The sequence below is a fragment of the Diadema antillarum genome, unplaced genomic scaffold, assembly GCF_040938485.1.
Source record: "Diadema antillarum isolate AM-2024a unplaced genomic scaffold, OU_Dant_1.0 seq00001554_RagTag, whole genome shotgun sequence".
NCBI classification, from domain to species: domain Eukaryota; kingdom Metazoa; phylum Echinodermata; class Echinoidea; order Diadematoida; family Diadematidae; genus Diadema; species Diadema antillarum.
Genome location: NW_027272283.1, coordinates 202,938 through 223,665, shown reverse-complemented (window position 1 = coordinate 223,665; position 20,728 = coordinate 202,938). Strand labels below are relative to the sequence as shown.

Here is a 20,728-nt window from a genome sequence, read left to right as displayed (position 1 = left end):
ACTTTGTTTTTTGTAATATGAATAAAGAAATCATGAAACTACTTGCATTAAAATGATAATACAAGTAATGCATTACACATGTATTCATATGTAAAAACAAACTTATATCTCATGGTATCAATGGAGATGAGTATTGTAGAACACTATTCTTTTTTAAAACGTAGATCAATAGCCGGTATGTGCATGTTTGTACTGACCTTGACCTATCTTGACCTATGCCTTTCACTCCAACAAAGGGTTGAGAGGTGGCATCCGCTTCATGATGTCCTGCCATTCTTGGCGGTTCCTGGCTAGATGACTGACTTCTACTAGAGAGCATATTTCTGTTCCTACAGTCTGTTTTTACACAGTCTGTCCATCTCTTGGGTGGTCTTCCCTGTGGTCTCTTACCAGAAATTCTTCCCTCCATTGCTAATTTAGGAAGGCGTGTTATCGGCATGCGTTTTAGATGACCAAAATATCGTAATCTTCCTTTGGAGATTCTACCCCTTTCCCGCTGCCCGTCTCGGTGAGCCACCGAGAGGTTCCCCGGTGAATTCACCGGGGAACCTCTCGGTGAAAGTTTGAGTGCCGTCGTTTCACACTGCTCTCGGTGAAACTTTCCCCTAGACGGGTTTTCTGCTCGCAACGTGGGTGATCTTATGTACTTTAGTTTGTTGTGCATCTGCGATTTGGTTTTTTCGATCGCATGTTCAGCAAGTTTTCGGAGGAGGGACTCGTACGCGGCAGCGTCAGCCGACGTCCCGCTCAGTTCTTCCAAGGAGGTACTAGGCATTGCCTAGTACCTCCTTGGTTCTTCGTTCACTGCCTCCTCGCTACGTAATTGAAGTAACAGTCTCTCTTCGTCTTTGGTCCACACTCCAGCCATTCGCAAAATTCCCTCAAATTTCAACAGCACAAAACGTCAACGGATTTCTCCTTCACACTGTAAACCCAGCACTTGACGAGAAAAGCACAAAATACGAAAAAATCAAGCAAGAGGCGGACTGTATCAGACTTTACTGGAAGAGTTAAGAGCTAGACACTAGAGGAAGACGAAGAAGGAGGAAGCATCAAATCGATCAAGTACACTGTAAAGCTATATCAGCTTTGTATACACGGCGTGCTAATTAAACAATACAATGCACAGCACGATGCAAAACAATGCCGTCGCACTGTGAACGCCACATTGCACACGAAACGACATTGAACTGTACTATGTAGTGTCGTGTGTATGTTTACAAACACGAATTAAAATATTAGTACCCTGTAGGTGTGGATTTGGGAGGTCGAGTTCGCGCTAGCTAGCTGAAAACGTGTGCATGACCAGAAACAAAACATGACCTTTGACATAATCTGCATATTTCCCCCGGTGTTTCACCGAGACAACCTTTCACGCTGGGCGGTCTCGGTGAACCACCGGGTGATTTCCCGTTGAACTATCGGTGTTTACCCAGGACGCTTCTCGGGTAAAAATTGCCCAAAATTTCATCGGTGTTTCACCTAGGCTTCCCCTAGGTTTCAACCGAGTGACCTTTCACACTGCGGGGTTCCCCGGGTGCCCCCAGGTGCCCCCGGGGAAGATTTTCTTCAGCGGGAAGGGGTATAAATACCGCTCTTGCTATGTTTAATTGGTTCCTTATCATGGTGTTTCTTATTTCATCCATTCGTGTTATATCATATTTATATTATATTGTATTTATTGGAATTGACATCATGTATCAATGAATATAGGCCTACAACCATTATATTTGTGAGTATACGCAGTAACTATCCTTAATCGTGTCATCAATTGTCAATGCCAAATATGTTGCCATTAATAGAATGTAATCGTTAGTTTAGACTGAAAATCTCACTCAATTAAAAAAATGCATTTGTTATGCTCTTCCTCTTTCATTTCATTTCATTTCATTTATTTCATTCTCATTTTCATTTTCAGTTTTTCTTTCAACAAAACATAACACAAAGTAAATCAAAAATTCAATCATAAGCATATATACATTAAAAAGTATGACAATCAATGGTAATCAACAAACTTACAAAGATATGCACATTGGAATTTATATAAAAAGTTATGTTTGAAGGGTAAAAAATGAGAACCGAGAGGTCCACTAAAATGCATTGCTTGTAGATTGTGGACCACTCTGAAATATCTTCAAAAACACTTATTATAATTACAATTATAATTATTATATTATTATTACACTTATTATAATTACAAAGTTATGTTTGAAGGATTAAAATTGAGAACCGAGAGGTCCACTAAAATGCATTGCTTGTAGATTGTGGACCACTCTGAAATATCTTCAAAAACACTTATTATAATTACAAGTACATAATACATAATACAGAAAATAAGACAAAATGAAACAAACAACAGAGACACAACATTGGTACCTAATTATGATGACAAAATGTTAATGTCATGCATGACTGAGCAAATGAACTTAACAGACAACAATGACAAATTGAACTTTGTCCAAGTTTAAGTGTCACATGAAGGAACAAGGAGTGTCTCACTGAATGGATTCTGTCAATGGAAGTGGTAACAATCCTGCATGACTGCATGTTTGTGTTTAGGGTTTCTCCTAACCTTTATGATCCGTAACCTCCAATATGGCCACCAATGTTGATAACTTGGTCATTTGGTCACGCCCAAAACCAACATTGCGCCCTCTGTAGCTGACAATGGAAGCCCTCCAAAGTTGGATTACCTCTTTTTTTTATATGCTCTGTACATATATAAAATGTATGTGTGTGTGTGCGTGTGTGTGTGTGTGTGTGTGTGCTTGTGTGCGTATGTGCGTAAAAATACAAGCTTACGGATTAGCTGTACAATGTAGTTCTTAGTCCTATACCCTAGATTACATGACTTTCGTCGAGAGAACAAACGACAGTGCTTCACGTGTTCAGAGACAAAGAAGTTGTTTTTTTGTCTTGTTTTCTGTGGTCTTTTTTTTTTTCCAGGCCAGCGCTCATGCCCATCCCTCGCTGTAGTCCGCATTGTAGGGTATGTTCATTGATCGTATTCATCCACTTTCGTCCACAACCTTTTCTTTTTGTGTGTGTGTGTGTGTAACACTCGTATTTTGCTTTTATTCTTTCTATCATCACGTGTATGATCAGCATAAGACTAATTGTTTCTCTTACATTTTTTTTCTTTCCCTTGTTCCAGGCGAGTTCGTTTTTGCTTGCTTTAAATCTGTCTTTGTTATTTCAAATCTATCACATGTCGAGCGAGTGCCGCAGCAGGGTGTGAATTTTACTTTATCGACATTCTAATTCCTGCACATGGCACCGAGAACCTGACACAGACATCGTATCTATATATGTGATATTGAAGTATATCAACACTTCGCTTACTTTCAACCAGGAAACTATTTCAGAAACTCTTCCACAAAGAATTCTGCCAAGATGGAAACTGCCAAGTCAGATCATGTCACCAACGGGTTTCAACACAATGACGAGGAGGGCCTGTATGAGGTATAGTAATCTTATTGAGATTTTTTCGCTTTAAAGCCTCCGTAAGTAGATAGCTTTATAAGTTCAGAGGGCCATTTAAAGGAGAAAATGTTATTCGTCCACACACTGTACAAATTTATGATCTGTGGTATTTTCCCCCTGTATTGAACGTCACCTGAAGAGACTTCATTGTATCTTAAAGTCAATGTGTAAACTCGATACGCAATGGTATAGGTATCGTCACATTATGACCGTAAACAAAATAAAAAATAGGGAATTCCTAAATTTGTCTTCACAAAAGGTATAAACATTAGTAGGAACCGTCACCCATCTTTTCATCTCTTTCGCCCTATCCTATATATCTCATCTTCATTCTCACTCGCTCAATGTTATTTTTTTTTTCATATTTCTCTGTTTTGTCTTCATCTCTTACTTCGTCAACTGGGAGAACTGTAATGTTACATCCATGAATAATGATGTGTTTTTAGGCTTATAATCTGGTTACAATTTTTTTCTTTTTATATTATGCAATTGCCTTTTTTAACCGTATGTATAAGGTTGTTTTTTTCTGTATTCATGAAGTTGCTGGTTCGTTCCTTCTTTGTATAGTATATTAGCATTTTCTCTGTATATTTTAATCATTGCTGGTAAACCAGACCCAATTCAGCCATTGGGCCTGCCAAGCCTGATAGGCCTAATGACTAAACCCCATTCAATCCATTCAATTCAATTCAATTCAATTCAATTCAATTCAATGCATTTAAATTGGTAAAAGGTGATGATGCTGTCACCTCAAAAAGTCCAAATGGCTTCAAATACATTTTCACTAAATTATCATTGTTGACATGAAATAGATACAAATATATAAGTTGGATCTTTCCTATCGAATTACTGTGATCCTGGGATAACCTGATCAACATGACTCTATCTAGGGTAAAATGTGGGTTGCCAAAAGCATGATTCAATACTGTACATTTAAATCTGAATGTCTTTGAGGTAATAACAACATTGGATCATCTCACTTGCGTGCTGTTTAGAGGTGATCTATCTTATTTGCAAAAAGAAATGACACTTTTGAAAATTCCATACTTTTCTTATCTTTTTATCAGATTTTGATAAATTTAAAAACTCTATTCATTTGATATTCCTGTTATTAAAAAAAAAGATGATGAAGAACTTCACATTGTAAAAAGTTAATATTTGATTTAGAATTAAAATTTTCAATGCAATTACAGTGCAATCATATCTCTTTTAAAAAAAGCAACATTATTATATAGTATCACCAGGTGTTCTTAATTGTACAGAATATAATTCTTCCCGAACCCAATTTCATCTCTTGTTCAAGACTATAGAAAGGAAATGTTGTCTCCACTTTTTACGTGATTAGTATTTTGTCTTTTATCACTTTCATTGAATCTAACTGCTAATTTTCATTCAATATTTATTTCTTCATATAAGACTGCATATGTCATTGCTGCTCGATTCCAATGTATTCTTTTTGCTATTCGTCATCTTGTGGTGAATCCACTGCGTTGCAAGCATTTGCACAACGTCAACTGTTTTTTCTCTTTTTCTTTTTGTTTTCGGTTGTTTTGATAAGCCGGTGAAGATCCAAGTGTGTTCAAATATTCAATGATTTTACATGACAAAATTAAGGCAATTCCATATACCTGGAATATTAAACAGTCGGTATTAGAATTCAAAACTAGAAGCAAGTTTCACTTAAATGCACTGCTGTTCAAAAGGTAATCATTGAATTATGCACTGCATCTATAACTGCATGTATGAAAGAAATCATATCACTCGATTTATTCCTACATATCGCCTGATATCATTTTTTAACTTACCGGAGGTAATCAAGAAGAAAACTTGCATACAAACAAGTGTACAAAATAAAAGGGATTTTACTTCTCTCTTTTGATTTTGAAATCAGATATGTTCTTCTCATGTAATATAGATCTAATTGAAGGCACAATGAGTGCAGATATCGTACAAATATTATTTTGTCCATCTCACTTATACTTGAAAGAGAACTCTATTTTCATCATTCTATCATCTTCTGATACGCATCTCGAATGCATTTTGACAGATTTAGGCGGTACTGGGACAATTCCTTAACTTTCCCCGTCAATTTGGTACTACGAACTTTGGTAAAGTTTTAAAAAATTCCTGTCAAAAATTTAACGCCGACAATTTCCTGAAGATATTGTGTAAGCGAGGAAAAGACTTCTATAGGCTGATATGACATATATCGTCACCTTACATATACCTTAAGCAGGTTATATATGGGACTCGTCATTTTACAATGCCTTAAGCAGCTTATATTATGTGGGACTGTGACTGACACAACCGTTCAAGGAAAATTGTTGATATATAAGAATTTATAACTTTCCCACTTTCATTCAGATATTACTCAAATTTCACCGTTCTGTTCGTTAGTTTTCTCTTTATACTGAAGTCAGCTTTGATGTACAATTGATTTTCACTTTATATCGATACTCACACGAAACTGTTCCGACACATTATCATGTAAATATTGCTGTTGTTATAAATAATTTTTCTGTTCCAGAGTCTTATTATGATTATTTTCCTTCGTTTCTGTTCTCCTTTATCTAGATTTTCTTAAAGAAGGTTGAAAAGCTTGTCTATGTTTTTAGGGAGTATTACCCTGACAAGAGATCGGATATGATTTCTGACTGCAGGAAGCTACTGAAGAGAGTCGGCATAACGGTATTACATGATTCGAGCACGATTCTTTTTTTTTTTCTTTGAACCACTGGGTATTTTTTTTTTTTTATGCCTCCGCCACGAAGTGGTGCCGGAGGCAATATGTTTATGCAATGCCAGCAGGATTATTTTTTTTTAACACTTGGTGTATGCACGTATAACCTAATAGAGTTTCTCTGGAAAGTTTTTGTTTTGTTTTGTTTTTGCCTCAAAGGTCAAAAGGTCAAAGATCAAGTGAAAGTGCTGAACTAAGTTTTTTCCTTCACATCTCGGAAGTGGCTCAAGTTATCTTTAAACTTTCTACATATTTATGCATGTTCTGCCTGACAGTGATTATCTTATGAATTTTAGGGTCAAAGGCCAGATGAAAATGGTAACAATTTACTATTACGACTAATACTATTCAATACAGAAATTGCACTTTTTCTCCATACCTTGGAAATTACTCAATGCATAAACGTATGAATTGGTCAAAGTCAAGTTAAAGACCTTAAATCCCAAATCATACATGCTCTCCTATTCATCCAATTAAACCTAGGTCAAGGAAGGTGAACATTCAACACATTTGTAACAAACTTGTCATTTTAATATTTAGCCAATTTTGTGAAAATGTAATCACACGTTGTCCACATGTACTATCTAGACCTATAAGGAGAATCATGCATCATGGCGGAGGCATACCAGTCGCCATAGCGACATTTCTAGTTCTTTATTATAATTATCATGGTGGGGAGGGGTATTATGTCTAGAAGAGGGACGGTTGGAAAGTGTACCGTGTATCCTGTTGTGAACACGCTGGTAAAGGAGTAACAGTGACGTCAGTGTGTAGTAGAATTGGCCAAATGGGAAGTACTCTATTTATTGTGTGCAGTTTAATCCATGTGTTTCATACTGTAGAGCGAGTAAAGGTGTGGGGGGCAAGGAACTTTCATTGTATTGAATGTCGCAAGTTAAGAGATAAAGATTAGGTAGAAATGTATGCAGCTAACTGAGTTTTTCAATGAAATTTTAGTATTTGCTTACTTTATATTGTATCACTTTTATTCCACTCGTTATTACAATTAACATAGTCGTTTTGCTGTCATGATGATGATTCCCATTTGTTACAAAACATCCTTACCGTATCAGGGCAATTACCACCCGTAAAGATTAAAGTTAGGCAGTTGTTAGGTTAAGAGTTTAGATAAGGTTTAGGATACGACGAGGGTTAGGGTCAGGGGAAGGGTTTGAGGTAATTGCCTAGGGGGTAATTGCCCTGGACCCATCCTTACTTGTAGATACCATGTAAGACGCTCACTTACATCGGCAAAAGAACGACGCCACATAGAAACAATCTATATGCTGAAGCACGATCTATTAAAATCATGCAAGGACCTAGCCCTCCTATGATAGTAGAAAGAAATTTGAATTAATGAGAGAGAAAAGAGAGACCGCATTCGCGTCGTTAGGACCAATGGTCATTAAAGTCCAAGAGCATGCAGGACACTGCAATGTGTATGTGAAAACAAAACAAAGAAAAAAACAAAAGTAGTTGGTCTTTAGAAAGTAGACCCAGTTTGGTATTAGACTAAGAGACGGTAATTGGTGGAACGTTTCTTACTCTCAAACAGAAAGAGGTGTTGAACTCACTGTCCTGCATTCACGTAGCGGGGACCAAGGGCAAGGGTTCAACGTGTGCTTTGACAGAACGCATTCTCAGGACCTGTGGATACAAAACTGGACTTCTGACGTGAGCATGAATCATTTTTTTTTCCAAGTCGCTTTTTCGCGGTCCCGTTGTATTAAAATTCGACATTATGGAACAATCAAGGGGCACAATTTTGTGATTTTGTGTACATTTTCTATGGAAAAAAGATGTTCTGTCATGAAAGTCATGAAAACCTGATTATTTTTACAATTAATCACTTTCATTGATTAGTTTTGTGCTAATTATGGTAAAAAAGTGGTCAGTGACAATTTTCAATCGAAAAAAAGAAAAAAACAAAACTTGAAAAACAGAGAAATACATAAGACATTTTGAAAACAATAGAATACATAAGAATTGAAACGAGCTTTGGAAGTTTTTGTGATGTACAATTGTTGCATATGCTGAAACAGATTTACAGATCAAAATTTAGACTCTCAATGCTTTTAATTAGGCCAAAATATGATTTTGAGCTTAATTTGCATAATTAATTAATTAAAATTAGAACTATATTGATTATTTCAAAAAATCTTATGACACAATCTTGTAGATTTTGACGTGGGTCTCACACATGTGAAATTTCATCGCGATTGCACCACTGATGGCCAAGATTTTTGGGGGCCGAGATTTTTGGAAGGCCGAATCCCCCCTCCGGTTTGAGCATAGCCAAAAAAAAGTCCGGCCGGCCCTTTAAGGGTTAAATTTCATCTAGAACAGCCACTTTTTGTTCCTGTTAACAGCTTGATTATGTTTTGGTATGTCATGAGGATCCTGAAAATGTAAGTTTCGAGGAGTCCTGGGGGGGGGGGTGCACGGTGACCCCCCCCCCCCCCCCCCTTAGGTATACCCTACTATAAGGCGTTGCATCAAAACCTTGCAGGATCCTGCACGATCCTGCACGATCCTGATATTTTGCAGGATCCTTCAAGGTATAATTTTGATGCAACGCCTAAATTTATTCTTGGTTTCATTTTTGCTGAAAAACGATCCACGGGCCACTTGTTTGCTTCAATTTATTCACAACGTTTGCTACAATTCATTCTATGCAGTTCACCACCTCTGATTGAAGTGAGGGAACGAATCCGTGTCGGGGGTGCAGCGCTTCCCAGGGAGAAGTTTGCCCGTTACGGCCTGGACTTCCTCGAGATGATCGAAAAGAATGCTTATATGAATGCAGAAGATCCACTGTACTATGAAAACTTGGGCCATTACCAGCTTTTCACTCTCATGTCGTTCTACATCTTCCTGCAGGAAAAAGTATGTTTATGGTGTACCTTACTTTCGTAAACATGAAAAAAAAAAAACCGATGCAGCCTACAATTCCATTCCTTTTGGGCCAATTGAAAAAGAAAAGAAAAAACATAAAGGCCCTTTCACTACAAAAGTTCAAAAAAAAATTAACTTGTTTCGAAATCCATTAAGTTCACAGTGTCAAATTATGAAACAAAAAGAAATGAATTGAATCGCAGAAACAAATACTAATGATATATCTCCTTTTTTCTTTCATTACTAATATTCGCTTTGCTTTCCAAACTACATCTTGTTCAATCATCATCTTTCATATTAGCACGGACTCCATGTAGGTTTCTTTTTGTTTGGTTTGTTAACATTTTGTATAGCCATCATAGCAAGTGATTTTTTCTGCTTTCTGTTTTCGCGGTTTCTGTATCTGAAGGTGGACGTTGCAGTCATTGAAGTAGGCATGGGAGGCGAGTACGACACGACGAATGCCCTTTGGTGAGAAGACATACCTCAACTCTCCTGTCTGAATGCTATTGCAAAATGAATATTGTCTTTAAACTCATAGGTTAAGGACCGTAGGAAAAGAGGCAGGGACATCTATCTACCTTTTGTCGTGATGGGGATGGGGAAACAATTATACAATATGTTACATGATTATGCTATAAACAGTCACACAAAAGGTGACAAAAGGGTATTAAAGTAATAGCTAATTTAGAGCACAGGACAGTATTCCCAGCTGTTTTTATATTTACTTCTTTTGAGTGAGGGGGGGGGGGGTACTCTGAATTTACATTAGATGTCATGGTGACTTCAAATGTTAAATTGCGCCCTCTGTAATGACATCATGTACAGAATCCAATGTCATATACCTAGGACTATAAAACATTGAGTGGGAATGGACTCAGGGCAAATATAAATGCGTTTTCAACAACTGATTGATATTTGCAGTGAGCTGTGATAAGAAAGATATCGGGTTTAGTTTACAAACAAAGACAGAATAATGGTGAAAATAAATTCTGCTTTTCATCATCCATGCTCTCCATGCAGAATGTTCAACAATCATTGTACGTCATTTGTGCAATAGCAGTTATCATTCGATTTCTTATGAGTTAACCAGACTTCTCATTTCTTCATCGGATATCTTTAAAGGTCTTCAACAGTTGCCGGCGTGACGTCACTCGGCATCGATCATGTTCACTTTCTTGGACATACCATCGAAGAAATCGCCTGGCACAAGTCCGGCATCTTGAGGGTTAGAATCAATCTAAATCGGTTTGACGTCACAATAACATATCATCATATGTTTGTGAATGTGTCCCTGAAGAGCAAAGAAATTTTGTACAGTATTATGGACATGTCATTTAATGTTTCAGTTGCTATCTCATTGAAATGAATGTTGACACCGAACCCGAGCACGTATCTTAAAAGAACAAACGAACAAGCAAACGAACAATCCAGAGTGTTCTATCCAGAGTAGCTGTAAGTATAGGGTCTCCATACCGTCAAGCCTCGGCTTATTTTGGAGACCCTTCTGTTTAAGTTCCCTAAGCTGTATGTACTTGTTTTATTTTGTACTAAAAACTATGTGTCGATATACTGTTTGTCATAAATGATTTGTACTCAATCATATCTGATGCAACGGAATTAAGCAGAAATAAATCAAATCAAATCAAAATCATATCAAACAAAGAAAAAAATAGGATGTTTAGAATAAGATGTTGATACCAAACATTTTAAGCGCAAATTAATCATATGAAAGAAACGCTTCCAAATATAAAACTGTATTGGCAGTAACGTTCATAATTTAGTACAAAAATACAGTCCCCTCTAAATAAGTCATGCTGTCCCCGTCTCGTAGGAGGGTCACACAGCCATCACGGTCGCCCAAGACGCCGGGGCCATGCGAGTGTTAGCCCGCAGAGCTGCCGAAAGAAAGGTATTATAATGTTTGTATTATCTGTATGGTCTTGTGTCAGAAAATTTTTTTTCAAGGATTCTTCGATTCATATGCATGTGAATCCAAAACGACTATTATTCATTTATTTATTCTACGATTATTTGTGGTAAAGATACACTAACAGGTATACCTTTATTTGAAAAAGAGTTTTAAAAAGATAGACAGGAGTTGTTTATGATTCTGTTTAATTCTCTTAATTGCTGATAAGAGTTACTTGGGTATTACATGCGTGAATCAAAATATTTGTTAATGAATGGTTTGTGTGTGTGTGTGTGTGTGTGTGTGTATTCACACAATATGCAATGTGTTGAGGTTATATATACATAAGATGGAAATTTATAGATTCACTACAGGTATGAATTTCGCCACTTTCTAAGTTGCCGTCAAAAAAGAAATGAACGTTTATTAGATTAAAGTATTTTGATAAGCAGGTATCTCCAGTAATCGAAATATATCACGTTCATTGCAACCTGCGTTGTAACATTATTAGGTAACATGCATTGGGAAGCATTTACATCGAATTAGTTTGTGTCATATGATATGTAATTAAAAACGGTACCTCTGTATGAGAAAAAATAGCAATCATGGCAGCCCTCTAAACAAATTAAAACTGTACAAGGTCTCTAATCGATATTTCCTGCCTCATGTATTTAAAAGCCTAGTTTGTTTTAGAAATTGTTTTCATTGACCGAAACTTCATCGCAGTCAATTGCCATATAGGGCTGTGTGTGAATATATAAATTTATTATTATTACTATTTGCATTATTATTTTCATTAATAACACTTTTCTGTGAATAATTAAGTCAAATTTTTGTTCTTAATTTTCGGCACTTCGAGTGCTTGCTGCAATGCGTTTAAGGTTTTGTACTTCCAATACAATATTAGCCTGGATCTTCATACATATTTTGAATTTTTTCTCGATTATTTGATCTCATAACAGTAGGAACAGTTCAACGTTCTTTAGACAAATTTTCATGATACAAAGAAAAAACACTATGATTTGGCAAATCAGCCAAAACGAATATAAATAATTTCATAGTAAATATAGAATGATTGATTTTGCAAGTGGAATTGTCAATGAATTCTTTAGAAAATTACCCTGCATGTTCACTATTTACACAAAATTTATTCAATTTCTATATCGGTAACGCGCAACGCTCAAGTGCGCATTCAGTGTGATCAAATTTAAATGATCTAGAATATGAAATAATTACAATTATTTAAATTATGAAACAATTATGACGAAAAATTAAATCTAAACCGAAAAAAATCATATTTTGCGCGTTTTTAACAAAAATTATATTATTCCGTTCTTCTTCTTTTTTTCATTAAAAATGTGTTTCTTTAATCTCTTCCTAGGCGAATTTTAAGCATACAGTGTAATTACACTTCGATATTTGCAAATGGACAAAGAAAAAAAATTACTGCAAAATCCAAAATTCGCACTAAATCACAACCCTTTGAAAAGGGGATCTGTTAAATGGTTTTCCCCATCCAGATACAAATTGATAATCTGATGTCAAGTAATCTCGTCTAAACAAAATGTTGCTATTCGTAGTTTGAAAAACAGCATGTGTATTAGAACATGTTGAGAAGAAAACAGTCTTAGCGGAGGAGTCTAAGCAAGTAAAGTTCACAATGTATTTTTTCAAAGAGAGAGAGAAAAAAAATTGATTTTTTTTTTCGGCGTCACGACCAGGCCACTCTCAGAGTGTGTACGCCACTTGAACACAACGACTTTCAAGGCAACCCAGTGAAAGTAGGCCTCTTCGGAAAGCATCAGCTTCTCAATGCATCCCTAGCCGTGCAGATTACCAAGGCTTGGATCGAGCAGAAGGATTCAGGCAGATTCCGCTTTCAAGGTGGGTAATGCATATTCGTACCCTGATTGTATAAGACACATAGAAGATACATTAACTGAACTTTATGACCTACTTAAATTCCCGATCTATTTCATTTCATATGCTTTCTACGAGGAAGTTTGAATGAAAGAAATTAGAATATATTGCCCCTACAATTGTTTTGTTTCTTGCTTTTCTCTTGCTCCCTCAGTTCCGGAGCACCCCGTGGATCCGGACTCTGTCACGGGACTGATTGACCCCACTGGTGAACAACAGTTGACCTACGGAGAGCTTGAAAGGACATTGCCCTTTACTCTTCCTTCTGAGTTTATTCGAGGTGGGTAACGCAATTCAACAGATAACCATTCGGCTGTAGTCGTACTCGTAGTCCATAAAAATAAGGGGGAGGATCAAGAGAATATGCTGCGTATTGTCGGTTATTCTCATCCGTGGGAAAAGCAATAGTAACAAATGTGACCCTGCATCACAAAACCAACAAAAAGTCGCCAGACATGGATTTAAGAGCAGACTCTAAGCTTTAAAATGATATATAACTCAATTCAAATGGGCTCCCCTATAACCTTGTAAGTATTGGAAAGAAAGCACACACTCTGGAAAAGTGTGAACTGAGAAAAGCGTTTCTGAAGTACAGGGTCTATTCAAGCATTAAATCGTTACCAAGCTGTGCTAGCTGGGCAATGAAAGGGACAAAACACAGGATGTAAACTACCCGAGCGATGAACAAAGAAGGGATAATCAGATTGAGCTGAAATTGAGCATGTTCTATTAACACGTTCTGTCCATGATTAATGCCAACTTTCAAGGCAGTGAAGTTATCAAAAGTTATTGGACTTGAAGGTCATGAGTGTGTAAAGGATTTCAAGAAATGAAAAGGGGACTCTAAGACATATCTGATCATTCTATTCTCCCCCAAAAGAGTTGTAGATAAACTGCTGAAAACACACTTTACCATTCATGTTATGATCCCGAATTAAAGAATAATGTAGAAGGATAACTCTTTCAGAAAATACGAAAAAAGTCAAGACTGAATCAGTTGACCCATTTCACCTTTTTTGAGTCCTCACGTAAAATCAAGGGGTGCGACTTTTTGTTCGTTTTGTGATGCACGATCACGAATGTTTTCGATGCCCAGCTGAATTGATCAAACAAATTTTCCACTCCAAACTTTTAGCAAGAGCTCCTCACATTTAAAATCATATTCATATTGTGAACTCGGTGAAAGTGCACGTGACTGTTTGTGTTAAAGTGTTCGTGCAAAATGTTTATATATATATATATATATATATATATATGGGGGGTATATATAAATAAATAAATATATATATATATATATATATATATATATATATACAGGTGTGTTTGTATATATATATATATATATATATATATATATATATATATATTTATATAGATGCATTCATAAGAATAAGATTGGTTCGCTTTCAAAATACGAATAATATTCCATCCGTTTCATTAAATTTTTCTTCGTAGTCTTTGCAGTTCAGAATTTCAGTTACTTTCATCCAAATCAATTGTAATGAGAATATGAGTACACATTAAGTGCCTTTATAGTAAATGTCGTAATTATGTTCATAATGATGCTCCTATTCAAATAATCTATGTCATATCACAAATAGAAGCAAAATACTGATCCCCCCTCAAAAAAACAACAACACACAAACAAATGTATGTATATGTATATTATGTGATAAGCCAGTTCACAGTTACAATCTGAGCATGTGCAGATAAAGGTCATTGCAGACCTTCTCTTGAAATGGATTTGCAACTGAGGTATTCAAAGCCTAGATAGGGCTTCTTGGCAACTGTGTTGTAAATGATCGAGGTTCAGATTGGTATTTACAGGTGAATTTGCATTCTTTTCAGCAACATTAACAAAAGCCATTCATGCAGCACTGACATGTAAATTAACACTTCCTGCATTACTGTTTTCAACTGCTCTTCTTGGTTGAGGACTATTCCATGTTTTGCAAAGTCTGTGGTTGGAGAGGTCATTGCAGACTATAGTGCTAACTGTGAACTGGCTTATGGTATCATTCAACTACACTGTCGGTCCAGATCAATAAAATTTACATATCATGGCTACTTTTTCTTTCAAAAGGAGCACTTGTGCGAGTTCTTGTAATTGTTTTGACCAACTGTGATGTATTACAACTTCTGCACTACGTGCCTATGATCTTCCTTTTTTCTCGTTCCAGCGCTGGCGTCTAGTCACTGGCCTGGGCGAAACCAAGTGGTTAAAGGCAGCCACGTGACATACTACCTCGACAACGCACACACCACCCACAGTGCGTTCATGTGTAGAGACTGGTTCGCTGAAGTGACAGAGCGTGACGCGGGGGACATAGGAGGGGTCGTCAAGCGAGTACTGATGTTCTACCTCGGTGGAGATAGACAGGCACAAGACATCATGGCTCCTTTTCTGGTAGGTCACCCACTCAAATCTCCGGATATCGTTCCACACCATTTCTCTCTGCTGTAGTGTGATGTGTAAAAGAATTCATTATCAACGCTCACAGAACGTGTAGAAGTGCAGGACTTCATGGCTCCTTCTGTTATAAGCGGCTGCTGAGCACCTGACGGATTACGATTCACCTTCAAACAAAACAGTAATATGTTATACATGTATTCCTTACATGATCATGTAAAGTCAAGTTCGTATTATTCAAAATTACATTCCAAAATTTAGTACCCGTTCGTCCAATTAATAATTTCCCATCTATACAAAAAATGTTGCATTCATCAGGTTGACAATGCAGAACATAGAAAAACATACAATTAGTTTTTGAAATGTGCAATGATAATCTATTACATTTGAACCGTGAATGAACTCTCAATAATTCAGTAATCTAACATACTTACGCAAAATGTGTGAAATATAGTAATGGGGCCGAGTAAAACAGTATATCATGATCTATGTCAAATGCCTTACTAGTATAACATACGGTCCATGAATATACCAATAACATAATTATTATTTACGTGACAATCAATTTATTGCCTTATGATACATTTCAATTATAGCTTTATCCGTTGAATGAAATTTTCTAAAATCATACTGATTTGATACAAATATTCTATTACCAACTAAAATATCATGAAGAAGGCAATGCATTATATTTTCTCAAGAATTTTTGATATGGCTAGTAAGACCAATATTGGTCGATAATTAGACACAACTGATGAATCATCTTTTCTTTTTTTTTTAATTGGTACTACTTTGGCTTTTTAAAGAAATTTGGGCAAGTACCCGCCACGCCCGTGGTAAGAGATAAATTAGATATATAACACAAAGGAAAAGGTATAAAATGAATAACCTTTTCAAAAGATTTGCATTCATTCCATCGTGTCCAGTTGACTTACTACTTTTGAGAGATTGTACAACATTAACAATTTCATACGGGCTCGCTTTGCCGAAAAATAATCATTTTACTGGGGGATCATGAAGAGGTGAATTCATCACGAGAAGTTTCGAAGTCGGAAGCCAATTTTCGACTAATATTTTTTTAGAATCTCGAATATCTTGACCCTCATTCTTTTTTATTGTTGTGGTGGTAACTTTCTTCTTGTCTACCATTTCATTAATAATCTGGGAAAGTGCATTTTTATCATTCTTATTGTTTTCTATTTTATAAATCATGATCCCCAAACGGCAAAAGAAAGAAAGTAATCACTCCTCTTCGAGTAGCGGCGTCAATGGTGCTGTATATCTTTTTAAAAAAAGACATTTCGACGTGTTTTTTTTTTTCAGTTTATGTCTCTGACATGGAGTCAGTTCCCGTCTGTTGCTTAGGCACAAATGCGTCATGTGGAATGTGGAATGTGTTGATCAAAGTTGGTGTGATGTCAGAAAATGTGAGGCGGCTGGCTGTATATTGCTGGTGGCCTTCAATTCATTTTCACATTTTGTTGACATATCTATAATAACAGACTGTAACTCATCAGAATGTCTCTGGGATTGTTTTGAGAACAGGTTCTGATTCCATATGAGGGGGTGAGTGTTATCCGTCTATATCTGCTATCATCTCGTGTGAAACAAAGCATTGTTTCTCTTCAAAAGACAGCATGTAAATCCGCCCTTACGGCTGGTGCTCTACAATTACATTCCAATCAACGGATGTCTCACGGCTCCTTTACACAGCACAGCCTTGAAACATTTGTTGTGCATGGTATACAATGGCGGATCCAGGCGGGGGTGGACCGGGAGAGCGCCCCTATTTATATTATGTTAAAACAAAAGAAATAAACATAAAAATTGGAGGGGGCGTGCTCCCCCTTTTTTCGAGTTTGTAAAGGCGCCTCCCCTTTACGAAATTCCTGGATCCGCCCCCTGGTATATACAAGTCATGTACGTTGAGCGGGGTCTTCCATCCCCAGTGTCACCCTTTTCATCTCTCATGAAGCGAGACTTTCCTTTTGTTTGCTATTCTTCTCCCCACTAACAAATAAGTTCAGCAGGAGAGATAGAAGCATTCGCACGTACTGTTTTCGCTAATTCATTTCCCATCACGATGCCTTTAACGTTAGCAAAGTTCATACCACTCAATCATCAATGATGCCTTTTTCACCGCTCATAGTAACCGCAATGCTATTTCCATGTACCCCTCCTGAATACAATGGGTTAACCCCCAAATGACATTTAGGGTTTGTGTGTGTGTGTGTGTGTGTGTGTGTGTGTGTGTGTTTTTATAAGACGAAGTTAATCTCAGATCACAAAAATAACTTAAGAATCGGCTTTCAATTCTTGACCCAGAAAATCTCTTAAACTGATTTTGCTAATGAATAAGTTTTATAATGTTAGTTTTCAATGACTACTTAGGCCTACCTTTAAACCGAGATAGCGGCCATATTGGATTTTGCCAATATGGCCGCCCCAGAGGGCGCCCTTCTTGGCGCCCGTCAAAAATCAGAATAGTATATGGTTTGGGTTACATGTGTGCCAGATTTGATGCTTTAGGAACAATTTGAACCATAAAGTCCCTTGCCCGCCCACTATGTGGTGGTGGTGGTGGGGGGGGGGGGGGGGGCAATAATGGCCCAATATATTGAAAACAAAAATGTGATAATGCAAGTGAAAATTGATAAACAAACAAACAAACATCTCCTTCAAAGCGCATGGTTTAATTCACACCGAACTTGGCAGGCATATAGCATCTCTTGGTCGATTGGAATACAATTCGTTCAAATGATGTGCACCATGCCCCTCCCTCACATGCCGCCATCTTAAAAGAAATCTTAAAAGGAATTATGCAACGCCTCAAAATTAATCTTCACGAGAAGCATAAGTGATACAGCTAAATTAATGTTATGGGTGAGTAAATTTGTTACTGCAGTTATTAAATTTGTTCCATTCATTGATTTATGCCCCCTTGGGAGCCTGAAGGACCCAATAGAGGCCCACTTTTCACATTTCCATTTCCTTCTTGAAAACACACGGTCAATGTTTTTACCAAACTCGGTTGGGTATTATCTCTAGGGTGATATACATTGTACTCTCTTGTTTACTATCTTCAATGCATGGAAGGTGGTCTTGCGATACTCAGATGAGCGCGAGCCCCCCGTCGCTTTGAATTTTACCGTATTATGGTCAAATTGTAACCAACCTTGGCAGAAATCATTCATTTTTTAGGAGCAAGGAATACACGTCTTTCATCATCTTGTGAAATGGTAGATGTGGCCACCGTAGGGAAGTTAAAGCAGATCCAAATGATGAAAGAAGATGTTGTATGTGACATTTGCTTTGATACGTGAATGCTTTCTCAAATAAAATAAAATAATCTTTCTGGGTTTTGTGACTGTGATAGGGTTGCAACTTTGATGCTGTGATTCTGTGTGGAAATCGCACCGTGACTGACAAGCACAACGAAGTGATGGGTAAGTTTAGTTTTCCTTGTCAATTAAATATCCAGACTTCCAGACGACCGCCATACAAGACCTGAAAACAATCCTAAACAGATTTGTCTTCTTGTTAGCTGCTGCACTTCAAAATGCTAAGTTCATTCTATTTTGTGCAATTTTGAGACTGCATTAGGTGTCTCATGGACGCAAATGTCTAGGTTGGCGAATTGGTCTTGAGGGCATACTCTCTTAAAAAAATCGAGTGAAAATATTCACTCTTGAAGGAGTGAAAACAAAAAAGAGTGAATTTAGAGTGAATTTTGAGTGAATTTTGAGTGAAAATGTTCATTTTCACTCTTTTTCGAGTGACCTCAGGGATCACTCCAAAATCTTCGAGTGATCCCTGAGGTCACTCCAAAACGAGTGAAAATGAACATTTTCACTCCAATTTCACTCTAAATTCACTCTTTTTTGTATTCACTCCTTCAAGAGTGAATATTTTCACTCGATTTTTTTTTAGAGAGTAGTTGACACACGATTTAATTACTGTGTTACATCGGACATAACAGAGTTAAAACAAAATCCAGGTTAACATAGTTAACACAGACGATTGATTACCTGATTGTATCTTGCATTTAACTCCTAAGACTACAAGAAACCGCCTCTGAAGCTGCCTGCTCTACTGAAGAAGCTGGATACACTAGCGGATGCATATCGAGACCTGCACAAGAAGATGACAAACGAGTCGACTCCTCCAAGCAACAGCAATGGCAAGGTTGGGATTCCCATCATTCGAGTAGCACCGTCCGCCACCGAAGCGCTTCAGTGGGCAGTGGGACCGCTGGATGATAAATACTGCCCCCTCAGCGGCGGGGTAATACAGAACCAGGAAATATCACCTTTCGCTGAGCGAGGAGCTCCTCAGTCGGCAGATCACCTTCAGATCCTTGTAACTGGCAGCACATACTTGGTTGGCTCGGTACTAAATGTCCTTGATCCAACCCTTGCAACCGGGACCATATGAGGACCACGAGGAAGACTAACCAATCGAGATCGACCAAGGATAAGGGGACTAGTATTACTCAAGCTTATTGATTTTTATAATAGTATTGTTTGGTAGGTCACCTTTCATCTTTCTATATATCATGGTGTATAAGCCAGTTCGGAGTTAGCCCATAGCCAATTTTGTCCGAATTACCTTTCTTTTTTCTCAGTCAGTTAGGGGCACTTCACTCATTTTCAGAGCGACAAAAGGCGTTTTCACATCAGCCCAATAAAAATCTAAGCTCGAGAAATTTTTCGCAAGTGAGAATTAGCGCGCTATTTGATTTCTTATTCACATCAGCCCGAAGAGAATTAGCCCGAATTTTTGTCGAGCTAATTCGACAGCTGAGTATGTGCAAACAGCATCAGTAATGTGTGTGCCTTCTCAAAAATTCCTCATGATTTGTGTGCAATTTCCCTCGATCGATCGGGTCACACACGCTAGGCATGATGGGATGCATCGCGCTAATTTCTCGAGTCGTTATCACATTATAGGCGTTTTCACATCAGCCCGATAAAAATCCAAGCTCGAGATATTTTCCTATTTCCCAAGTCATAAAAAAGCGCGCTATTTCGAAACATCGGGCTGATGTGAAAACGCCTATTTAGCGCGCTACTATCCCGCTATTTCAGAAATTTCCCGAGTTGGACTCGAGAAATTTTCTCGATCAAAGCGATACAATTAGCGCGCTAATTTGTGTTCACATTATCAAATAGCGCGCTATTTCGTTATCGGATTAATTTCCCAAGTCAGAAAATAGCGCGCTATTTGGCAACATCGGGCTGATGTGAATACGCCTCATATCAAATAGCGCGCTATTTCACTATCGGGAAAATTTCCCAAGTCAGAAAATAGCGCGCTATTTCGAAACATCGGGCTGATGTGAAAACGCCTATTATGCATAAGCTTTACG

General features: G+C 37.4%; 1 protein-coding gene across 1 annotated transcript; it reads left to right on the top strand.

The window, feature by feature from the left end:
• The first annotated feature begins 3,393 nt into the window (after positions 1-3,393).
• Positions 3,394-19,794, top strand: LOC139710698 (folylpolyglutamate synthase, mitochondrial-like). The gene is made up of 12 exons (XM_071622618.1): positions 3,394-3,462; positions 6,058-6,171; positions 7,779-7,897; positions 8,902-9,109; positions 9,528-9,589; positions 10,244-10,346; positions 10,953-11,030; positions 12,752-12,914; positions 13,105-13,230; positions 15,131-15,357; positions 18,737-18,806; positions 19,418-19,794. Exons 1-12 carry the CDS (start codon positions 3,394-3,396, stop codon positions 19,792-19,794), a joined length of 1,716 nt encoding a protein of 571 aa, XP_071478719.1.
• The last annotated feature ends 934 nt before the right edge of the window (positions 19,795-20,728 follow it).

Coding starts and splice junctions, on each gene's coding strand:
- LOC139710698 (XM_071622618.1), top strand. CDS start 3,394: ATGGAAACTGCCAAGTCAGATCATGTCACCAACGGGTTTCAACACAAT. Junction 6,172..7,778: donor TGAAGAGAGTCGGCATAACG/GTATTACATGAT, acceptor ACTCTCAAACAG/AAAGAGGTGTTGAACTCACT. Junction 15,358..18,736: donor ACATCATGGCTCCTTTTCTG/GTAGGTCACCCA, acceptor TGACTGTGATAG/GGTTGCAACTTTGATGCTGT.